Source organism: Delphinapterus leucas, chromosome 8 (genome assembly GCF_059928025.1).
Source record: "Delphinapterus leucas isolate spDelLeu-1000000601 "Yukka" chromosome 8, BTC_Dleu_Yukka2, whole genome shotgun sequence".
NCBI lineage: Eukaryota > Metazoa > Chordata > Mammalia > Artiodactyla > Monodontidae > Delphinapterus > Delphinapterus leucas.
In genome coordinates, this window is record NC_143136.1 from 32122356 (window position 1) to 32147189 (window position 24834).

At 38.9% G+C, this 24834-nt stretch overlaps 1 protein-coding gene across 3 annotated transcripts; it reads right to left on the minus strand.

The window, feature by feature from the left end:
- Positions 1-1912: 1912 nt before the first annotated feature.
- ICOS (inducible T cell costimulator) lies at positions 1913-24834 on the minus strand. 3 transcript variants are annotated; one of them, XM_022567482.3, is made up of 5 exons: positions 24733-24834; positions 9395-9733; positions 8569-8675; positions 7214-7352; positions 1913-4883 (listed from the first exon to the last, which is right to left on the minus strand). In XM_022567482.3, exons 1-5 carry the CDS (start codon positions 24788-24790, stop codon positions 4843-4845), a joined length of 684 nt encoding a protein of 227 aa, XP_022423190.1. In that variant the 5' UTR covers positions 24791-24834; the 3' UTR covers positions 1913-4842. The 3 variants fall into 3 exon arrangements, with proteins under 3 accessions (XP_022423190.1, XP_022423195.1, XP_022423192.1); XM_022567484.3 differs by having other exon boundaries at positions 2518-4883; positions 7214-7298; XM_022567487.3 differs by lacking the exon at positions 7214-7352.

Here is a 24834-nt window from a genome sequence, read left to right on the forward strand (position 1 = left end):
ATAGAACAAAGGTTGACAAGCAAGTAGGCTGAGCATAGCCTATCTTCCATGGCACAAAGAAAAATCTTATCCACCCAGTACAAGAGAAAAATTTTTAAAGGGAGTAGGCTGGAAATGGGAAGAGGACTTGGATTACACAAAGCAGTGGTCCCGTCTCATAAAGAATGTGAATTTAGGGCTTCCCTGGTGACACAGTGGTTGAGAGTCCGCCTGCCGATGCAGGGGACACGGGTTCGTGCCCCGGTTCGGGAAGATCCCGCATGCCATGGAGCGGCTGGGCCGGTGAGCCATGGCCGCTGAGCCTGCGCGTCCGGAGCCTGTGCTCCACGACGGGAGAGGCCACAGCAGTGAGAGGCCCATGTACCGCAAAAAAAAAAAAAAAAAAAGAATGTGAATTCAGCAAAGAAAAACATGTAACCAGATGGAGAATTGTATTCATCAGAGTTCAAGATGACACTCTTAAGCAAGGAGGTCAGATCCTAGGAGGACCCTGTGTCCCGGGGCGCTGGACGCAAGAGAAAGGGGCCAGAAGGAGCGATAGGCAGCAACTTAGAAGCTAAGTGAAGAGGGTGATGACGGGATTTTCCCAAAGGTGTAGGCAGATTCAAGGAGCAAACAAGGGAGGATGAAGCACCAGGGACGAGCAACAGTGGGAAACCAGGCTCTCCCCTAGCGCTGGTAGGAAAAAAGGGTGTCTGAACTGGAGTTACTGGAGATATAAGGAAGTGAGACAGGGAAGGAGCAGCTGGCAATAAAGGGTATCAAACCAGTAATCACTGTAGGCAATCAGAACTTAACACGAAGGGCAAACTCTGGGAATCAGTACAAAACACAGGCCATAGGTTAGGCATCCCAGGCCAAGGGAACCACTGTGGCCCCCAGCTGAGGATGAATGAACCACCCAGCCTGGGCTGTTAGAGCCCAAACAGGGTAAAAAGGGCATACATGGCGTGGGAGCATGCAGAGTGGGGAGTCAGAGCCCTGGCAGAAAGAGGAAGCTATCATGGGGGGCAGGGGATGCCACCGAGATGGGAGATTGGTTTCATACTGAGGCATTGATCAAATAAGTGAACATATTAAGGATAATAAGAGGCAGGTTTCTCAATGTCATAAGAGGAACAAATAATAGAAAGGAATAAATCTAGAATGAACTCTGTAGTGTTGTATTAGAATTAAAGGCATAGGTATGAACTCATGGATTTCAACATATACAGATATAGGTACAGAAATCAATACAATTGTAAATGTGTATATGTATGCATATATATGTATATACATACACACATTTACATCTATACTTAAATATACATATTATATATACATGTATATTTAAATCCACATGCATACACATATGCACACACATTTACCTCTAAATTTGTGTGTGTGTGGATGTGTGTGTCCCAGTTCTGTCCACTGAGGATCCCGGAGCAGGGAAATCGCAATAGGAATGAGCATTTACTAATGCTTAAATCTTGGCTCCTAAAAACCATTGTTCACTCAAAGAAACCAGGACCCCTTCGGAAAACAACTGATTCCAGCACTGGGACAGGGAAAAACACGAGCTGAGCCTGGAGGATCTTGTTCTGCCAGAAAGCAAGGAAGTGCTGAAAGAATGATGGGGCCCTGGTCAAAGGATACCAGAGCCAGTTTGAATAGGCTCCTGCTGGCCAAGGATGGGACAGTTTAAGCATCAAAATGGATCATGGGCTCTAACTCCCAGGACAATGCTTGACAGTGAAAGGTGGATTTCTTTGTTCACAATTTTAGCATGATCTCCAAAAATAGCCTAGAACAATAACAAATGTTTGCCCTTTGAATAAAATAGGAAATCATACATACATATATATATATATATATATATATATATATATATGGACAAATGAATAATTTGACACTTTGCTGAGGAACGGATGACTCACAAAATTTCAAAGTACCTCCCTATAAACTGTTACTATAAAGAGGAATAGAGTTACTTTACAGAGGAGAAGCTTGACAGATACTAACTTAGTCAAGTGATCAAAATGAATGTTATCAGTAACATAACAAGTTGAGATTTTGAGCCACCTGATAAGATGTAATTAAAAGAAAGTAGCATCGTTTCTGTGTTATTTTGGCTAAAGATCAATAACTTGATTTTAATTATGGAGAAACATCAGACTGATACAAATCAAGGGACCTTCTGCAAAATAACTGCTTGTAATCTTCAAAAGAGCCAAGGCCATAAAAGCCTAGGCTGAGGAACTGTACAGACTGACATTCACAACAGAGATGTGATAACTAAATGCAAAGGGAGATTCTGGATGGAATCTTTCGCGTAAAATACATTATAAGGACACCTGGAAAAACTTGAATGAAGTCTGAGAATTAGGGGCAGCAACGTATCCATGTTAATTTTCTGATGTTAATGATTATATTGTGCTTATGGAGGAGAGTGTATTGTTTATAAGAAATATATACCAGTCAGAGGTGATAGGGCCTTTAGGTCAGAAATTTAGAAAAATAACAGTCCTTTTGCTGGCCTTCGAACTTTTTTATATTTGTAGTTGTCTCAAATTAAAAAACAAAAAAAAGGGCTTCCCTGGTGGCACAGTGGTTGAGAATCCGCCTGCCGATTCAGGGGACATGGGTTCGTGCCCCGGTCCGGGAAGACCCCACATGCCGCGGAGCGGCTGGGCCCGTGAGCCATGGCCGCTGAGCCTGCGCGTCCCGAGCCTGTGCTCCACAGCGGGAGAGGCCACAACAGTGAGAGGCCTGCGTACTGCAAAAAAAAAAAAAAAAAAAATGAAAAGAGGAACTGTTCCAAGCAGTGTCACGATCTTTAAGAACAAGGTCAAATTTGCAAGTGCTGGCTACAGTAATCATTTCCCTCCCCCAAGAAAACAGATCTTTTCAGCTGAATATCAAATGTTTATTCTTTAGTTTCCTACTACTACAAAAATGTCTTTCATAATTAGCTCCTCTTAAAACCAGTTTTTATTTCACAGAAATTGTATTCTTTAATAATTCACTTTGAAATGTACAGGGCTAAGGATGAGGATGCTTCAGGGCACAACTTGGACGATCAGGAGAAGCAGACCACACGAGAGTGGCCCTCCCCACTTGACACCCACGCAGAAACCTGCAAACAACTCAGAGAACACCTCTGCCAAGACAGCCAGGTTGCCCAAGTCAGCGAAACACCGTACTTGATTCAAATTACACGTTCAGTACTGTACTGTACATATCCAGCATTACACATGCTTAAAATAAGTATGTATAATGACATATCAGGCCTCAGTTTTAAAGTAAACTATAAGCAGGCAACTACAAGTTTTAAAACTACTAAATAATCCCTTTTTTACCTAAGTTGAAAATATTGTTGCATACACATTGGCTGCTTCAGAAGCCTTGGGTATGCAGACAGGAAGTGGAGAAAGTATTTCAGCTAAGAATAATCACATGTCACATGTACTTAAGAATCTTTCCAGCTAAACCAAATTCAAAGGAAGACTGCTTTGAAGGGCCAGGGTCGGTTTCCAGGCTGAATGGTTTCTAGGAGACGGAATCATACAGATGTTCCTTGACACGTCTGTGCTTCTTCACAGATCCTGGAGGAAAATGCAGGCAAACCCACTCTGATCCCCAGGGTGACTTCAGCCTTTGGGGGCAAGAGCACCTGTTTGTCCTGGCTAAGCGGAGTTTCTCAATTCTGGGAATTCCACCCAGGTCTGGATGGCTGCTCCGGGCTGATGGGGGCTGTTTCAACCTATAAAGCCCAGAGGCAGCGCGGCTATAGTTTGGCAGTGACCTCTAGGAACTGCAGGTTTCATGCTGAATAGATCATGGGTTCTATCTCCCAGGACAATGTTTGACAGTGAAAGATGGATTCCTTTGTTTGCTTGCAATTTTAGCATGATCTCCAAAACTAGCCTAGCTTGTAATTAATAGCACCATGAAAACACAGATAACAGCAGAAAAGAATACCAAAAAATGAAGTCACTTTTGATTCTGGGCAATGTTTCCTACTACTGGTGTCAATGAGTCAGCAAAGTAAATCATTTGAACTGAATTTGGGAAAATAAGATATCTTTCTGGAGCAAAAAATATGCTTATTTAGGGAGAATATAGGCAAGTTATATTCACTAGGCTGCAGCTATATATATGAAACTAAGCAGCAGAAGGAAAAAATGTAAACATAGCTCCCAACTCAGCATGTCTGTCAAGTACTTATGTGGAAGTATTTTTAAAAGGAAAATTGAGGGCAGAAGAAGGCACCTAAATTGCTTGTGCAGTGGTCAACTGGGGTTCAGAAGTTGGAGAAGAGTACTGTGTTCCACTGTATTAGTAGGCTATCCTTACATATCCACACCTCAGAGATAAAATTACTGCAGTTTTGAAGCATCTCCCTCTACTGCCTGATTATAAAATACTCCTCCCTACAGAAAGAAGAGGTAGTCTGTTAGTGAAATGCAGACAGACTCTGGCCCTCAGCTGTCCATTTGCTTTGCAGATTCCATACCCTTGACCTCTTTAAAACATTTTTATAGATGTGTTTGTTCTCCTGGCTGATGCATTGCTTAGAAGCAGATCTGAAGACAGGGTTTCCATCCCAGTGAGGTCTGTTTGTTGAGCACACACAAGCTGGGCTTTCTATAAAGCTAGTTGCGAGAGGGTATTTGTTTTGAGAGAACTCTAACGGTACTAAGGCAGTCTGTTAAAATCCCTATTGACTGATATAGTCACTGGTCCAGACGGAACAAAACATCACCAAAAGATGTACGTAGTCAAATCAAGTCAGACTCTCTGTGGTCCAGGAAATAGAGAATCTTGCTCTTCAAGTTGGAGGGAACTGGCCAGTGCGGCTCATGCCTGGGTGCCAGAGAGTTCCAAATTACGGGTCACATCTGTAACAAAAATTTAGCATAAATTCTTTAAAAGCTCTCCATGTGCCAATCCCCTTCAGCAAGGCTTCCCCTTTCCTCTGCCTCTTGTAAACACGCACACACACATGCACACACACACACACAGGCAAACACATACCCCGTCCAAACTCTTCTTTATGCTTCAAGACCGAGCACCAATTCCACGTTTTCCATGGAGTTTTACCCAGCCCACTCTTTTTTTTTTTTTTAATTCATTTATTTATTTATATTTTTGGCTGTGTTGGGTCTTCGTTTCTGTGCGAGGGCTTTCTCTAGTTGCGGCGAGCGGGGGCCACTCTTCATCACCATGCACGGGCCTCTCACTGTCGTGGCCTCTCTTGTTGCGGAGCACAGGCTCCAGACACACAGGCTCAGTAGTTGTGGCTCACGGGCCCAGTCGCTCCGTGGCATGTGGGATCTTCCCAGACCAGGGCTCGAACCCATGTCCCCTGCATTAGCAGGCAGACTCTCAACCACTGCGCCACCAGGGAAGCCCCCCAGCCCACTCTTGATCTTTTTGCAAACTTTGTCTGAACTCTACTGCTTTGCAATTAATTGAGGACTTTTAATGCTATCACGTGACTCCACCCTCCATGCAAACATATTACCTCTCCCAGTGACATTATAAACTGAAGACAAGGACTGTCTTAGGTCTTCCCTCCCTCTACCCAATACACATTACTCAGTACGGTGTTATTCACATAATAACAAATATTTGACAGAGGTGCTGAGTCATGCTCTGCCTGGAATTGTTTAGTGTAATGCTGTCGGAATACAGAAGAAAGACCCTGCCTACCCTCAAGAAGGTAGCCCTACACTAGAGCTACACTCTGGCCTACACTCTGGCCTACACTCTGGCCATTTTCAGTTACTATTTGTTTACATGTAATTGCAAGATATATGCTAGGCTTGGTAGATGGGGCATGAAACTACCCCCCTCTGATTTCAGCTGCACCACTTCTGAGTATGCTGACTATTCTAGCAAAATAGCCCCACCCTGCATTTCTCTGCTTTTCTGCCTCAGGGCTTTCTCTGAAGGCTTAAGAGCAGCCTCATGGCATGCACAGAGCAAGACTCAGGAACAAAGGAGATTAATGCATCCTACAGGCAACCCCAAGCCAGTGGGGATGGGAGCCGATGGATAAATGCCCCATTTGCCATCCTTCAGAAGAACGATTCTGGGAGACATCTGTATATTTCTCAGAAGTCCTGTGGCCTCTAGCTGAGATCTTAGTAATGCAACCTTCATCTGCTTTTCTGCCCTTCCCGTCTCCCTCTCCCTGTTCCCTCACCCCTTCTTCCTTCCAAATAAACTACTTGCATCCAAGTGTCTGTCTCAGGGTCTGCTTTCAGGGACCCAAATTAAGATAGACACATTATTACAAGCACAGAGATTGAGAGAAAAGATTTTTTTTTCCAATAGCAGAATAATGAAACACAAGCTCTTTGCTAGTGTCAAAGCTATGGTATCAACTCTCTGAAGAACCAAAGAATCACTGAACACCAGAAGAAACATCAATTTCTTTCATCTAAAAAAAATGAGGGCTAAAGGAGATTTAGCCCCTTCCCGCGCTTTAATTCCATGATTACAGGTGTTTTGTGCATCCCTTTTATACAAGTCCTTTACCACTGAGTGGTGGCAAAAATGCAGTGGCTTCTGTCTCATTATACACCTTCCATCACTGCAACCTCAAAGGCATAAGATTTACAAGAATGGATATTTCAGACTTTCTGGGATGGTCCTCAACTTAAGAACACTGCAGTTGACAACACTCACTCTGAATGAAAAAGGTCAAAGTCCCACCTAGCTGACTTCCACAGCCATCCAATTTCTCTAACCATGCACCTTTTTTACGGTGAAATAACAATATCTTCACCAATTTCTCCTTCTTCCCCTTGGGAATACCAGCCCAGATCTTTCTTCCAAATCTCAGTCGAAAACCTTCATATCTTTGTATCCCCCACAGTGCCTCACTCAGTAATTTACACTAAAATGATATTCAATAAATCTCATCTTATGACTTAATGAACTTTTTAACAAGGAAGACTTAGAATCACCCCAATTTTAAAAATATCGATTGGAAGATTGCCTTGATACCATAGGGGTTTATGAACTTTCTGGTTTTTTTAATAGTGGTTTACAAACATGTTTTCAATGAACTAGAGAGAGCATCAATTCAGTTAAAATGAAAATATGACTTTTTACAGAAAATACTAGAGACATTTTCCCTTCCTTTAAAATAAAAAATTAAAATTCTAGGCTTCATGTAAAGAACGCTCTTCCCTTCCCAAGCCCCCACGTGTCACTGTACCTGTGGGTCCAGGCTTTTTAGCAGCGTTCACAGCTGCCATGAACATGTATTCACTATTAGGGTCGTGCATGCTGGAAGGATACTTCTGCAAGAAAAGGCAGAAACGTGGTTTGTCATCTGCTCTTCCCCATCTCCATTCCTGTGGGGGATGTGTTTGTGTATTTGTTACTGTTTTCTATTCTTTGTTGAAGCAGTATGTGACAAAGTGTTATAATGTGACTTAGGCTCCTGACTTTAGGCTAAGTAGGAGAACAATATGAAAAGGGCTTTAAATAAAAACTCTTTCTGCTCAATGTCTTTTCTCATTTATGCCTTTACTGTTCCTTCCCCAGTAGACTTAGACCACGGGGCTTATCTTCCTCTCTTCCTTCTTTATCTCTCTTTTCAAATTCCCTTCTGACACAGATATACGCACTGTACGGCCAACCATCACACTATGGATATACTTGAGGATGCTAACACCCTTGCATAATATGCAAAATGGTATAGGTTCTTTGATTGAGAACCTGTTTTGTGATAGACTAAAGAGAATATCCCCCGGCACAGAGAGATTTTGGTTGTTATTGGTGTCGTTATTCTTTCATCTTTCTGCCTAGCTTTTCAGTGGTTTTCTTTAAAAGCAAGGAGTCCTAATAAGTTACCATGTAAAGAAGCTGACAGTTTCCTTCTCAACTACTGATGGTGCCCTACGAGACTTTCTCACTGATTGTTTTTTAATTGACTGGTTGAGGAAAATTTTGTTTCATCTGCCCTGACTTTGGAAACTTAGAATCAAATTTGCAGCCCACATGTAATAATTTTTAAAAGTCGGAAGCATCTATTTTTATCTTTTAACCCTCCTCCCTCCTCCCTGCCTTTTTGTCTTTCTGTGGCCCCAATTTCCTTATCTTTTTTGAATAATAATAATGACATATCTCTTTGTAAGCCACTGATTTCCTTTTGGAATGAAGTGGCTATAAAGTAAATAAGCTTCTGTTCCAAGTTAGTAGTTTAATTAGTAGGCATATCTGGAGGAAAAGAAATCATCTACCTGTTGATCAAATTACTCTGGCGAGAGCAATACATACTTTGATGAGTAAATAACTGCTCATATTCCTCAGTAAAGCCAGTGCAAGAAAAGATCAATGTTGCTCACCTTTTTTTTTTTTTTTTTTTTGCGGTACACGGGCCTCTCACTGCTGTGGCCTCTCCCGCTGCGGAGCACAGGCCCCGGACACGCAGGCCCAGCGGCCACGGCCCACGGGCGCAGCTGCTCCGCGGCACGTGGGATCCTCCCGGACCGGGACACAAACCCACGTCCCCTGCACTGGCAGGTGGACCCCCCACCACTGCGCCACCAGGGAAGCCCTGCTCACCTTTTTTGTAAGCCAACATGTAAGGACACATCCAAAAATGCACACTACAACAAAAGCCGCACATCCTATGGGTAACCAGAACTTCAGCTGGCAACAAACCTGTGATTCTGGGTTGGAAAAAAATTAAGGTGAGGAAAAACTCTCAGAATCAAATCTCCTCTGTCAGTGCTGAATCACAAGTTCACTTAACAAATTTAAAAGAGCTGTTTAAATTAAACAGCTTGCCATAAAGCTTGCCTTCATTACAATCATGAACTCCAGTAAACAGTAAATAAATAACATCATCTCAGTGTGATAGCAAGGATCCAGAAACTAAAAGCAAAAAGACTCTATGCACGTATATGTCTATAAATGTGGTTAATAGAAAAGACTTCACTATCTATGTTTTTGAAAAAGAATAAGTAGGAAAGTAAAGGTATAAAACTATTGTTTTCAATCATATCACTTAATTCCACAATTCCCAGCACAAAACCCAAACCTTAAACTTTAGGTGAATAGAAGCACAGCCATTAAGCCATGGGTTTGGATATTTCTCCGAATTTTTTTTCCTGATTTTCAATGACATGTGTGTTTTAGAGACAATGTAACCTATTTCTAACTCAGCAGTCTATATGATTAAATATCATATTACTGATTAATATAATTATTTTTGTTATTAATAAACATCCTTGTATTGATATATTTCATCATAAATTATTGCCATCAATTGCACCGAAATGAACTCCAACACAAGAGATATTTATTTGTTTAACTGTTTTCATTAGTGAGAAAAATTGTTAAAATGCCTATGTACTCTTAAGTCTAGAAGATTAAAACAATGTCTTACCGTAAATATTCAAATATTCTTTGCTTAGAATATCTACTTGAAAAGGAGGAGGATCAAAAATTGATAGTTTGCAGATGTAATAGCTGGCATGAGAACTGTCCAAGTTATACAGAAAAAAAGAGACACTGTTATTGGATAACTGAAATTGACAGACGTTCAGATTCGTGATGGACACCTTGTCTCCGCTTCCCTTTGTTTTAGTGAGATCACAGAGTATATTATTTCCTTTCAACAGCTGCATTTTAAACTGTTGGACAGTATCAGGGTATTTGCATAAAATTTGTACACCTCCATTGTGAAATATAAACATCTCAGACGTGGCAGAAGCATTGAATTCTCCTGGATAAAAAAAAAAAAAGCAAAAGTGACATTTTATGATTCTGTTGACCTAATCATTATATTTGAGCACAAAAGTCATCTCTTCTCTTCATAAAGTCACCTTTATTGCAACAAAATGAAGGAACTTCACAACCAAAAAATAGAACATGAAGGTAAAACTGTGTCTTGGGAAAAAACCTAACCGGAGACTTGTTTATCATATATGAATATATAATATGTAATATATTAAATAACATGTTTACATAGTATGAATCAAACAGAAATTGTTCCTGCCTTTGGGCAGATTTCATATTGGAGACAGATGATGGATAAATATGAAGTTATGCACCATAATTCATGCTAGGAATGAAGTACTATTCAAGTAAATGTAGATGGGTTCACATTTTGATTGGAGAATCAGATAATTAATGCCACTTGGAGAAAGTGACATTGAAAATTGAAATTGAAGGAGGATTAGCACTTTAGTCAAACAATGAGAGATTTGGGGAAAGACATAGTTTAGGGAAGAAACATTTTAAAGCACAAAACAGCTTAAACTAAAAATGAATGGTTATATAAGAGTATATATTTACACTATACCCTCCCGCTAGAGAGTGAAAGAACAGATGAATCATTTTCAAATGATAGAAACATGTCTTCTCTGAACCTCATCCATTGAGAACTGAATCAAAGTCTGATGATAAAGGTAAATACCCAGATCTTTGTTTACTTTTTCATTTTTTAAAATAAATTTTAGCTTATAGGAAACCAAGTTTGTTTTTACAAGTTACATGGGGATCACAGAAGAAGGAAACTGAAATGGATTTGGCCTGGTTGCAGATTCTGAGTTATTCAGTTATAAGTTCAAACAACTCTTTGCCTTCCTTTTTCTTTTTCTTTTTTCTTCTTCTTTTTTAATATGACTTTTAATAAGTCTCATGCTGAAATTGTTTGGGAAAAATTATTAGCATGACGGTTTTTAGCTTAAATTTTGAAATTCCTGTTTTTATTCTTGAGAAAACTATGTAACAAGTATAAAGAAGTTTTAAGGAAAAATATTACCTACTCCTCCTTTTCCAGTGAAATAGAAATACCATTTGTGCATTTTTGCTCTTTACCTTCCAGACATATACTTATTTTATATAGCAAACCTATTCCTTTCGTTCTTCTATTGGCAGCTAATGTTCTATCATAAACATTCCATTTTTTATGTAGTCATCATACTTATCCTTTTTAATGGCTATATAAAAGGGCATAATGTTCATCTATCATAACTTGTTAAAGCATTCTACCAATGTTGACTGTTGGGGTTATTTTCAGCATTTTGATTTTAGGGAAATATTTTGACATGTGGGCAGAATATTTAAAGACTCTGAAAACACTCTGTACCGCCATGTTGCTTTTGGAAAGAACGGTTCCACTTTGTAACAGGACTAGCATTTCCCTCCTGGGTTCACTTGTCATGGCTCTGCTTACAACAGTGCGTTCATTTTATTTAAAATTTACCAAAGCTACTTATTTTTCCTAGTACCTGTAGGCTTTAATTTATATCTCTCATATTGCTAGGGAATAGATTTTCAACTTGGGGATTTGACTGTGAAAACACAAGCTTTCTAGCTTTCAGTATGGTGGTCCAGATTATTCAAACTAATTCCCACACCAAAACAAACAAAAATGCTGAATGAAATGTCTAAAAATATTAATGTAAAGGATTGAAGAGCTGAAAAAAAGAAGAAATTACTAGATTAAATTTGAAGAACCAGAATCCAGAGAGATAAGCAAAGGTTAGAAGTTGCTTTTACTTCGAGAGCGTGTGCTGTTCTCCCAGATTCACACTTCTGTTTTCATGTCTCAACTCCCAGAGTCTGAAAACGAGAAATCTAGTAAAAGACATTCTCCTCAATAAGCTCCTCAAAATCCCAGAGGGCTACATCCTTGGAATACAGGTTAAACCAGAAGTAAACCAGCCTTCATGCAGATCATAGCCCACCTTCAAATCACTTCAGTGGTCCAGAAAATCTCAATAATTGAACTTTGTCTAAGGTGAATTTGGATTATTATTACCCCTAAGCTTTTGAAAGTAAAAATGCAAACTATTGCAGAAAGAAAAGGTTTACATCCTAGGCTTCAACTCATATCTACAAATAATAATTATAATGACAAGCATACCATAAAAAATAATCTGACATGCAAGGAAAGAAAACAACAACAGAAACAACAGACTCCAAAAACAAATACACAATTATATATTTAAATTATCAGATCCCCCAAATAAAACAATTGAGCCTTCTGTGTTTAAGGAAATAAAAGACAAACTTGTAATAATATCTATAGATCACAGGAAACTTAAAGAAAAAAAGTCGACTAATTTGAAAAAGAACCAACTAGAATTGGCAAAAAAAACCACACTGAGATTAGAAACTCAGGAGACAAGTTAAGAGCATATTAGATGGTTAAACAGAGCTGTTGAACTGGAAAATAAAACACAAGCAGATTTTTTAAAAATATGCACATCTAGACAAATCATAATAAAAATCCTAAAAACAGCCAGGGAAAAGAGACTGACTACCTTCTAAGAAGCAACTGTGAGACTGACAGGTGGTATCTCAACAACAACAGTAAAAGTCATGATACAGTGGAATTACACCTTATATCTTTAGAGTACTGAAAGAAACTGTCAACCTAAAACACATTGTCTAGGAGGCTAGAAAAGGTGTATGTAACTTGAGACTTTGATAAATGAAGTATGCATGTTGTGATTTCTTGCATAATGACTAAAAGAATAGAAACAGAATATATAACCCAAATGAATATCTCAAAATTCAGTATGATGCTTCTGTATAAAGGGGAAAAGGAATTGGAATCGGGAAGGAAAACACAGGGTGGAGAGGCTTCTGTGGGCTGACAATGTTTTACCTCTTGACCTGTGATCATTGTAGGAGTAAGGTAGTATGTTTTGTAACTATTGGTTAAATTGTACATTTATATTTTTTCACTTTTGTGAGTAGATGTTTTGTTCTAGAATAAAATAGTTTTCAAGTATAAAGAAGAAAAATAATGCTTGTTTCATTTAAAGAACTGAAGGTAAATATAAGCAAAAGGGAAAGGGGAAAAACTCATCACATGAGAGTAGGTGCAACCTACATTAGATTAAAGTGAAATATAATTTGCATGGGGACTTATTTGTCTGAAAGTAAATTATATTGCACTACTATTGCTTTGATGCTTGTCTTTACTGTCTGTTGCAGAAGATAAAATCAGTGAGCTGGTTCACAGTTCCTTTAGAAACGTTCAGAGCAAATTTCCCAAGGACTTTAGAATGGCAGCGTGTAAACCACAAAGAGATCTTGGAACAAAAGTGTCTGCGGCCACCTTGTGCACACACAGACATAGATGCATTGTCTTCTACTTCTGAAGATGATTTTGTCAGCAGCTTTTTCTCCTTTTGGGCCCACACTATGACCTATAACCCAATGCAAGATGAAATATAATGGTTGGCGGTGCAGGGTGATAGAAGTGCAATGCAGTGGTTCCCAAGGAAACCAGAGGAAAATTCTGGCTTTGCCATTAGCAAGTCTCTGTGACAAGGATACCTCTCGAGACTTTAGTCTCTTCAGCTGTGAAATAAGGAAGTAATACCAAGACATCTTAAAGTTCTTTCCAACATTTACTCTCTATGGATTCAGGATGAGAACATATCTAGATGAGACCATGAACAACTAAGAGAGCTACTAGTTTGCTGTTGGGTTCTCCAGAGGAGAAATCATGTTTCCATAATACTCTCTCTGCCCCAGCATCTTACTGGGCTTTTCCATGAAGTCAGGAGAAATGAAAATTAATGAGACAATCTTCCTGGGCCATAATAGCTTTTAGGTATGGCAAGGAAAACGCTCCAAGTTTTTCTTGAGCGACAGTGCCATTGACATCAGAGGAGTAACTGGAGATCCCAAAGTGTCATTTCTACTGGACACTCTTAGTTATTCATTTTACCTTTTTTAATCTAAAAACTACCTAGGTCACCTTTTTATTATTAAATGTGGTGACAAGAAGCCTGACTTAAGTGTCCACATACCCGATGCTTAAACTTTCCATCTGGAAAACGATTTGGCAATTCTTGGTCTTCTATTTGAATGTTTTCAACTAAAGGAATCAGATAGGGGATTTAATCAATTGCTCCATGACTACTTTGGCACCTGTAGAACAGATATGCTCAAATACCGAATCACAAAATCTCCTTAGTCTTTGATGATATTTGAAAAATAGTATCAAAAGGAGACCATCCCTATAATCATGACTAAAACATTTAATGGATAGACAGACAATTTAAGAAAAATCTGAATATGTTAGTTCCTTATAACTGCTGAAGCAGCTAGAATCTTTTCTGCACCTTCCCTGGATGTTCTTATCTCCAAGTCTAATATTCAGTCAGGAGTACTGGTACGATAGCATCATTTTTTACACCCTGTGTCTGCTTTGATTGGGTGTCAAATCTCTTTGGTCAGTTCCCCTGTCATACCAGTAGTTGAAAATTGCGACTATTCCCCTCATCAATCTCTTTCTTCTTGTTCTTTCTTCCCTTATATCAAGCTTAAAATCACTCCACATACCACTTTTTAATATAAAATTATCCTCCAAAATATCCTCTCACACTATCTTTGATATGTTCCTCACTCTCCCTACCATAAACATCTCCATTTCCAATCCCCATAAGCTCTCATATACAGTCTGTACATGTTTCAGACATCCTGTAAACACCCCTACCTTCACACTTGTGTTTCCTGTAACATGATTCAACTTCTGCCCAGCATCATACACAGCCAAGCCTAAACACACAAATCATACAGCAAGTCTGTCTGATGACCCAGACAGATTAGATTATTTGTCCGAGGTCACACAACTTCTTGGGCAGATGAAAGATTTGGGGTACAGTCTGAGGTTGAAGTGCCTCTAGCAACAACAAGAGGAAGTATAATGGAAGCAGGCAACCACATGAAGCTACAAAGTGGTCACTATAGACTGAGTCTTAGAGGATCACTGTTGAAATCCTTCTACAGGAAGAAAGTCTAATTTCCTGCCCCTCTCTTCTATTTCCAGTAGAATCTACCCATTTCTCCATCTAAGCTGCAACTGGTCCAAACCAGCATTATCTCTCTCTGGGATGACAAGAGCTTCCTAACTTTCTGCTCTCACTCGTGCCCATTCACCATCCACTCTCCTCAGGGAAACCAGAATAATCTTTATAATCAGATAGTATACTTGCCCTGTTTATAAAACATCCAGGGCCTTCCCATCTCATTTCAAAGAAAATCTAACTCTTTACGCTACTTTCCATGACTTGCGTGATCTACCCTATCCCGCTAACACCATTTTATACCAGTCACTCACCACACTGCAGTCACACTGTTCTCCTTTCTATTCCTCAAACACAAGAAGTTGGTCCCCGGCGCTTTGAATGTGTTGTTTCTTTGCCTGGAATGTTATCTCTGATTTTCACGTGGCTGCTTCTTACTTCTCCAGCAACCATTGACCACTCAATCCAAAACACACCACAAGTCATTTTCTAGCATATTACCTGAGGTTGCTGTCTGCTTTGTTTTCTTGTTTACTGTCTGGCTACCCCACTATAACATAAGCTTTAAAATGAGGGAGCTTGTTGATTTTATTCACAGATTCATCCCAAGTATCTACAATAGCACCTGGTAAGTAGTAAGTCACAATAAATATGTATTGGATGGTTGTATGGATGAATGGATATGTAGATCTCAGTGATGTTATAAATCTGGGGAGATAAAGCATAGACTATAGAATATAAGAATCAAAAGGGCTCTTAAAAATTATTCAGTTAAGCCTTTCATTTTAAATTGTACCCTTAAATTTATCAAGCTAAACTGGGGCCAGAAAACTGAGTATCTTTCCCAGGATTACATAGCTCATAGCTGGGACACGATCCCAGGGTTAGCTACGGCATGTTGCCTTTCTTCTGCAGACAAGTACATGTAAATATACAATCAAGTTCAAAAGACACCTCCTCAACTGGGATGTCAGGTTCTAATGAATATTATCTGGCTGAGCTATAAAGAAGCACATTCTTTAACTATTATAAATATCTACCAGGTTCATAAAGACTTGTTTAGATGGTTGACTATTCTCTTGGCTCTTTTGTGTCTATAGAAGGGAAGACATGTTTAAACCTGGTTATTATTTGTATCCTCTAAAGTGCAGAATCATTAAATTTGCCCAATGGATGTCCAGGACAGGTGCCTCTGAACCAATGATTGTTTTAATACATCCAGATGTTTCATAACCAGAGCATGTTAGTGATTTGCAATGGAAACACCATGCTATAAAATTTAGCATTTAATGCATTGCTAAAAACACAAACAGGAATATGTTCTCTTGAATCCTGGTGATGAGTCTAAAAATCTGAATATTCAGACTGCATTTTCGCTTTGCTACCATATCTGCTTACTTCTTGTTGGTGCTCCTAGGTTATTAGTACTCTGGAAAATAGCTGCTATATCTTAATCACATTGACTACCATGTCTAAAGGGTGCAATCTTTCCAATAGAGGTTCAAACCTGTTAACTGCTGCTATGATTTTTATAACATTACTGTTGATATCAGTAGACTAAGGTTTCAAGAGTAAAATCAGAATGTTTATATCAGATGATTTCTTTAGATCTTCAAAATTTTTAAAAGATAAAAGCATTTGCATATTCTTTGGGGGGAGCTGTTAAGAAAAAATCTCTGAAGAAAAGGGTCATTCAGCTGAGAATCGCATTATGATTCAGAAGTTTATTTACAAATTGATTCTTTTACGTCTAAACTATTTCATTTCTTCAGTGTAAGATTGTCTTGATAGAACCCATCCTGCCAGGACTCTTTATAAGCAATTGTATTATGCCTGGTTGAAAATCTTTTAGCAAAAACACTTAGAAAACCCACACAGTGAAGGGGATATTAGACCGATCAGCAATTTCGCTTTATTCTCCGTAACTCAGACTTCTAACCACAAACCTCCACAAAGGTCTGAGTGATCGAAAGATAAGAGTTCCTGAGTTTGCAATTATTGATAGTGTTTATTAAAAATATTTTCTGTAATCCAACAATGATAAGCTTTAGCTTAGCACAGCACATGAATGTGACATAAGAAGTGAAGTTCTAAAAATTGCAATGTTTATATTAGGGTTTTGTTACATTTGATCTTTTCCTAAGAAATTCTGGCATTTAAAAAATATGCTTTCTACCACTTTTTTTTTTTACCTCTCATAAAACCACTGTCATTTCTTATGCGTCTACTAGCTAAAACGTTTGGAATCCTGATTAGCAGATTTTTATATATGCATAATTTCTATATTTACATTATTATTCAAAGGCATCCATAATCTGAAGTAGTGATTGAAATCGGTAGCAAGGGTAGGCAAAATAAACCCAATCCCAAGTCTTAACATTTGCCGAAAAGGAAGTCAAAAAAACATGAAGAAAAAAAGTAAGGAGAAGGTTAAAAAGGCAAAAGACTCTGAGCACACCTGCACGTGCACACGCACGCAGACACACACACACACACAATGTGTGACTTTTTTATTCTCCAAGGAACTCTGTAGAGGAGGTAAAACAACCTTTGATGCTCTAAAATGCATAATTTTTTAAATGAATGATTGATTTTCTCCTTGTAAAAACTGATTTTCTTTGTGAAAATGGAAAAATCTCAAAGGTGTTGTAAAACTTTGTAGCGATATTTACAAAGTAATTAGAATAAACTCTACTCTCTACTCCAGTAACCCACACCTTCATCTCCAGCCCACTCTTTCCCTTGGCTTAGTCCCTTATTTCCAGTTTCCTTTCAATATCTCTATCTGGATGTGTCCCCTGACACATCAAGAGTAACATTTCCAAACTGAACTCAGCATTCACTCACCTAACCCAAGTCCTGTCCTTTAAGGCATCAGGACCTCAGAGTCTTCCTCATTACTCCCTCTCTCTGACTGTCCTGATCCAATTGGTCACCAAGTCCAGTTGACTCTAGCTCATGGATGGTTTTTCCCCATTCCTATTGCCAAACTAGGACTTTTTCACATCTTCCTTCATCTGTGGAAGCATCTTCTTGACTGGCCTTCTCAACAGCAGTCTCTCCCTCCAAATCCATTCTCCATGCTGCTTGCAAAATTGTGTTTCTAAAAAGCATTTCACTGCCCAGTTTGAAAATATTCACTACCTTCTTGCTTATGAGGTAAAAAAATAAATCAGTTTTCTTGGAATGACACAAAATCCTTTCACAATCTCAGGGACCATATAGCTTCAAGCTACGCCATACTTTTTGGCCATTACTTTCTCATTGTTACTTCTGTCCCCATAGACTAGAATATCCCATTACCCCTTTATTTGCTTAGAAATCCTCATTCATTCTTTAAGAACCACTTTAAAGAACCGCTTTGTCCCTGAGACCCCCAGACAAAGACTCCTATCTCAATGATTTCAATAAAGCTTTGTTTATACCAATATATTTATAATGTGTATAAGCTTAGATCATAATTATTTTTGTCTGTCTTCCTCATATAAACATAAACTTCACAAGGATAAAGACTGGATCATGGTCACAAATAATCCTAGGACCTGGAATATATTAGATGCTCAATAATAATAAATGAATGAATGAACAGAAGAATATCGAAGCTGAGCATGGTTGGTAAATGTCCTGCAACGAGGTGAGGAGGTGAGCAAGAAAAACAGAGCAGGGGATCCAATTTACCGGATAATGGAGGATGCTTGTTTCCAAGTCCAAAGGCAAAGTCTCACACTGAATGATGCCCAACCAATTGTCTGAAGCCCAATAGTTCTGGAGTTATATAAACATCTAAGCTTTCAAAAACTTCCAAATAATAATAATAATTGCAACTTACAAGCATTGCATGTTTCCCATGTATTAAGGTTTCCAATTCATTACATGCAATATATCATTTGATGTTCATAACAACATTTGACATCAGATTTTCTATTTTTATTCCTATTTTACAGATGAGGAAACCGAGGCTTGAGTAACTGGCCCCAGGTCATAGAGGCAAAATGTGGTGGAGCCATGATTTGAACCTAGACAATTTGACATCAGAGTCCACATTTCTAAGGAGCCACTTAGTCCAATGATCTAGTCCAACCCCTTAATTTTATAGAAGCTGAAGCACAGAAGCTAAAGAGACTTGCTAAGAAAAGAGAAGAAAAAGAAAAAGAAGCTTTTAACATTAAGCTAGATTTGGAAGTTATTTTCAAGTATTTCTTTTCCTTCAAGATGTATTGGGTGTATAATTGTCCCAAATACTTAAAGTAGTATTTACATTGGTGCCACATATGTATTCTATGACTGAAAATGTTATTAGGCACCAAAAAACATATAAAAATTATTTATTTGATGTGAAAATGCGTTGTTTAACATACCTGTTTCCCTAGACAGCCTCATTCATGGATCATTGTGTGTTGAGCTGCCCTGTGTACTTAAACCTGCAACAAAGTCTGGGTCCTTGCTCTGATGGGATCTAAATTCTTGATAAGTATTCTGTAAATTATCTGCCTGTAGAAATGTAAAAAGATGTATTGACATCTACAAGAAACTCTATTATAGTTAAATGAGAGCAAACAGGAACTACTAGGAGATTTTGCTTGTCTTAGTACAAAATGAACAAAACTTGAATTGGGAGTGCAGTAGAGGTTTTGTTTCTTGTTTTTTTCATGAATGAACTTTTTTCCGTGCTAAGCCCTAGGAGAGTGTAAATGTTGGCTATAAAAGTTTGATTTCTGGGGCTTCCCTGGTGGCGCAGTGGTTGAGAATCTGCCTGCTAATGCAGGGGACACGGGTTCGATCCCTGGTCTGGGAAGATCCCACATGCCGCGGAGCAACTAGGCCCGTGAGCCACAACTACTGAGCCTGCGCGTCTGGAGCCTGTGCTCCACAACAAGAGAGGCCATGACAGTGAGAGGCCCGCGCACCGCGATGAAGAGTAGCCCCTACTTGCCACAACTAGAGAAAGCCCTCGCACAGAAACGAAGACCCAACACAGCCAAAAATAAATTAATTAATTAATTAAAGTACCCTTAATTTTAAAAAAAAGTTTGATTTCTCATATTCAAAAAGGTTCCATTTAAGTGATTCTTTGTTGCTTGTTGGAAGTACCATGTCTATGGCAACACACTCAGAAAAACAAAAGACTCTTTCAGAATTAGTGGTTGACTGACTCAAAATTCTTGAGTCCATCACCTTCCTTTAAAGACAAACTGCTTCTTCTTAGCTTTTCCTCATGCAAAGTAGATGCAGCCATCAGTATGTTATACGAGAGCCAGAGGAGGTTCGTAGCCCAATTTCTGACTCTCTTTTTAAACTTGCCAATCTCAGTCTGTTTCAATCGACCATACAGGCCAAACTGGAAAAAAATTTCTTGTTGACCAACAGCTTTCATTTGTGTTACATGTTTTCTACATATTTAAGTTCCACTTTCCAAAGTATAATTCTGAATTTTCCTGAAAAGGTATTGAATGCCACATTCTTATTTTACTTAGAATGACGAAAACGTGTCATTTAGTAGACTCAATTTATTAGAAGAGCAGTAGCACAGAGATGCCATTTATGGAGTAAACGGGCTCTTTTCTTTGGGTATTGAAGGCTACAAATGATTGGTATATATATGTGTGTGTGTGTGTGTATACATATATATTTATATATGTATATGTATGTGTATGTATATACTGGGCTTTGAATTTGCAAAGCCCAGTACATCTTTTTATGTATAAAACTTATATTCTTAGGACAGGGAGACAGCATAAGCTGTGGGTTTTGCTCAGTTTACAACTGTGAATACTGAGGCCAATTATTTTTTACGTCAAACAAGTCTATGGATACACAGTGAGCAAAGCTCAGATGAGAATTGAGGTCCTCCCTACACACCTACATTTTGTTTCTACCAAGAATGGGAATATGCTGCTAGCAATTTTAAAACTACAATATTCCATTTCATCTGAGGGAGTTGTTAACAGCCATGGCAAGTTATGAAGTTCATTTTGCTCACTAATGATGAAAAAACAAGGATCTCGAGATCTTACATAAAAATAATAGGCATGTCTAAAAAGAAGGAAAAAAGACAAAGAAATAACTAAACAATTACTGGGAGAAAATATCCCCGAAATTAAAAAAACCCCAAAACACCTGAAGTCTGCAGATTGAAAAGGCTCACTCAATCTCAAGCAATGTTAATGGAAACACTCACAGAATTAGGCATATCCTAGTGGAATTCCCGAATTCGCTTGTTGAAATGAATAACAAGATTCTAGTGATACTTTGTAATCTACTTGGAAAGTAATGAGAGGCAGACTAACATGGAACTACTCACGTGCAACCCTAGAAGCCAGCATACAGCAAGTGAATACCCAGAGACTATTAAAAGAGTGCAATCCAGGAATCCTACTCCCAGAAAAGATGTTAGTCACCCATCAGAGTAAAGGAAGACATCTTTACCCATGCTGGAATTCAGAGTTTGAGGTATCTGAAGAAAATAATGGAAGTCTTCTGATCATTGGATAGGAACAAGGATGACAAGACAGGAGCAGATGGCAAGAGTGATGCTGCCGCTGAAAAAAGGTGAAGTGAGTGTAAAGAGTTCTTGAACCAGAAGAGAAACACTGTCAGAGGAAATTTAGCAATGATCTGCAACTACAAGTTTTCAGTTATTTCAACAAAACCCATGTATGGGGCAGGGGTTCACTAAGGGGAAAGCAAGAGAGTGAAAAGAGAACATTCCAAAGTTCTCACATCACTGTGGGGCATGGGAGGTGGGGTAAACACGTCAAGCAAGGCTACTGTCATTATTTACTTTATTACAATAATAAATGATATTCAATTAAGCTGCTCTGAACATGATAATGAATTAGTCAACTAGGACGTGTGGTCAACCTTCCAAATTACAGAGGGAAAGAGGGGAGTTAAAAGAAACTTCCTCACACCAACAAAAATAAAAGAGAATACCACAACCAAGGAAAATAGAAATAATATTGAAGGAGTGAAATCAATATAGGCTTCTTGTGCTGAGTGAGAATGCCCTGAATTCATCTATTGAAAGAAAAGATGGACAATGTGGATTTTAAAAATTCAGCATGAACACTGGAAGGAGGTGCTGGGAGGGGCTTAAATGTCAACTCAGCTCCGCAGGACTCTCCCTGAGCTCTGGGGAGGGGCAGTTGCTGGAAGCGCCAAAGGGCTGTTGTTTTTGGAGGCGATGGAGTTCAGGAATCACTGCTTCAATGCCTGGGTGACAAAATCAAGGCTCAAAATGAGCCTGAGGGTTACCCTTCCAGCTTCCACCCTGAACATATTATTAGACATGCACATTTATTAAACACCACCCAACCTTGGTCATTCCCACTCCACTGCTTTTAAAGTGGTCTTTCCCAAACCAGAATTCATCAGGTCACCCGCGTGGTCTCCATTGCCCATAATGTCTAGAAAGAGTGTCTTCTAAATGCAGACAGAGTGTCTCATTTTTCTCAGATCCTTTTACAATTAAGAGCCTCCTATTGTTCCAGAGTCATTAAAAGAAGATGACTTTGCTAAGTTTTACACTGAGATCAATAGAAGACTGAGAATCACCAAGATTTCTTTCCTCTTAACTCACCAACCGAATAACAAAACTGATGAGAATTTCTCTCCTTTGAGATTCATGTTATATCTCCACTACTTCAACATGGTGTGGAAAGAATGTGGATATTGGAATCAGACATATTTGAATTCTAATCTTGGTTCTGCCACTGATTACTAGGTAACCAAACACTTAGCCTTTCCTGGTCTGAGATTCTTCAAACATTAACTGAAAGTAAGAATGCCTACCTCTTCATGGGATGAGAAGGCCTACATAGTTGGGAGGATTAAAAATATGCCAAAGGAAAGGATCTGCACGAGCTTAGTTGACTTCAGTTTGGTTCTTTACTTTGCATTTAGAGCCTTTAAAATGGTAGTTGCTGGATACATGCATTATGGTGATATTTTGAATATGAAGATTGTTCAAGCAGTTTACTATCTCCATCTAGCCATTTGTGTGCCAGTTTTGCCACCTGTCAAATAGGATAACAGCTTGCCCATGGCATGGTTTTCTGTTGATGAGGGGGAATGTTGGTTTTATTCCATCAGAATCCAAGATAAATATCATTCCAGAAGTATAGTTCATTCATCAGCTTAATCTGCCAACTAGAAATAATTCCACCTAGGCTGGATCAGTCCTTCCACAGTGGTAACACCATTGCTAATTCAAATCTCCTGAGCATAATATCACCACCATAAGTGCCTAAATGGGTTTGGCATATTGGTTGCTTTTTAGCAGTACAAACCCTTCAATGACTTGAACCAATGTTCTTGGAAGAAAATCCACAGTCCTTCACACGGTGCATATGGTCTGAATGGTCTGGTCTCTGCTTTCCTTTCCTGCCTTATCTTGCACCATCCCCAACCCCTTTCCTCTCTGTACTCAGGCACATCCACTTTCTTCCAGCTTCCTGACTTACTTCATGCCTTCCTGCGACAGGTCCTTTGCACTTACTCTTTTCATGATATGGGATGTTCTTACCCACCATCCCACCATTCTCCCCATTTATTCCTATTTGTCCCCCAAGGCTTAGCTCAAGTGCCACTTCCACAAGAAAGACTTGGATGAACCCATCCCCCAACCACACCTCCACACCCACCAGTCTATGCAGGTTTCTTTGTTACATCCTCTGACAGAACTGAGTTCTGCCTGTAATTGTCATTCATTCATGGGATTATTTCATTAATGTCTCTCTCCCAGCCATTCAATTAGCTTCATGAGAGCAGGGGCTGACCTGGTTTTGCTTATCATTGTACACACATCAGCTGGCACAGTACCCCCTGCATGGCAAGTGCTTGGTGCTGAAAGAATGGATGAGTGAATGAATGAATGGTTATCAATTCCAAAGCTATTCCTTTGTTGCTCATGCAGCTAAAGGATTTCATTGGGTTGTATAAAAGCCATAGTTTCACAAGCAAGTGGCCCCAAACTGCCCTTGGGACCTTAAGTAGATTCTAATTCCTCATTCCTCTTTCCTCTTTATTTAAGAGCATTGGAGCCACCTTGAGCTACCACAGGATCAAATATTTGACCAATACATTTTTGTTTTTTAATTCTTTGGAAAGAAAAATAAAGTCTATTTTTGATACCACTGCAAAACTTATTTCTAAATAAAGTTACACCTACTAAAACTTCTGTCTGCACTTTTAGTGTGAGTAGAACTTCCCAAGGTAATATAATTTCACTTTGCTTTTTCTCAGCCTCAAGAACATGAGGCTCAGACTTAAAGATGAAACAAAAATAATAGAAAATGTACCAAGTAAGAAGCAGCAGAAATACATATTAATTTCATTGTAGGTAACATTATTTAAAGTATTCAAGTAGAGTGTGATATATACCATGTAAGAGAAAGAATTGAGGACTTCAGAATGATTTTTTTAATGTCTACAGAGGCTAGGGAGTGTTTTTACATCATCCACTACTCCGTAGCCTTTTAGAAGGACCTTGACATTAGTGTCAAAAAAAACTCTGTGGCAGCCAGGGCGTTTCTGACAAAAGACCACCCAGATAAGATTAAAATCGAAATCCTTCTTTTCAAAGCCCTTCCATCTTATTTTCTCCTTCAGAAAGAATCCCCAGTCCAAATGCCAGGACTACTTAATTTTCATTCTGTTGACACAAGTCATTTTGCCTTTCATCTCTCTCTGAGAACAGTAAGTCACTCTTCTACTTTATCCACTAAAAAGTAACTTCAAGCAGGTAATTTAAAGTTTTAATGATCCAACGAGGCATTTTTCTTCATCTTAAAACAGTGACATAAACGCCCTTGGCCATGGACTTGGGCTCTTCTCTGAAAACAAACAAACAAAAAAAACCTTTCTATTTGGTGCCTAACTTTTCCAATTGGTTTTTCTTAATGTTCACTTGAATTATAACTTAATAATAAATATTCAGTAGGTCACTTACCTGTTAGAACTTCAACTTGGAAGCAGAAGAGAAAGAAATACCAGAGATCTAACTTCATGTTTGCCAGAAACAAACACAATTTTCTCCTTCAGTGCTTAAAGC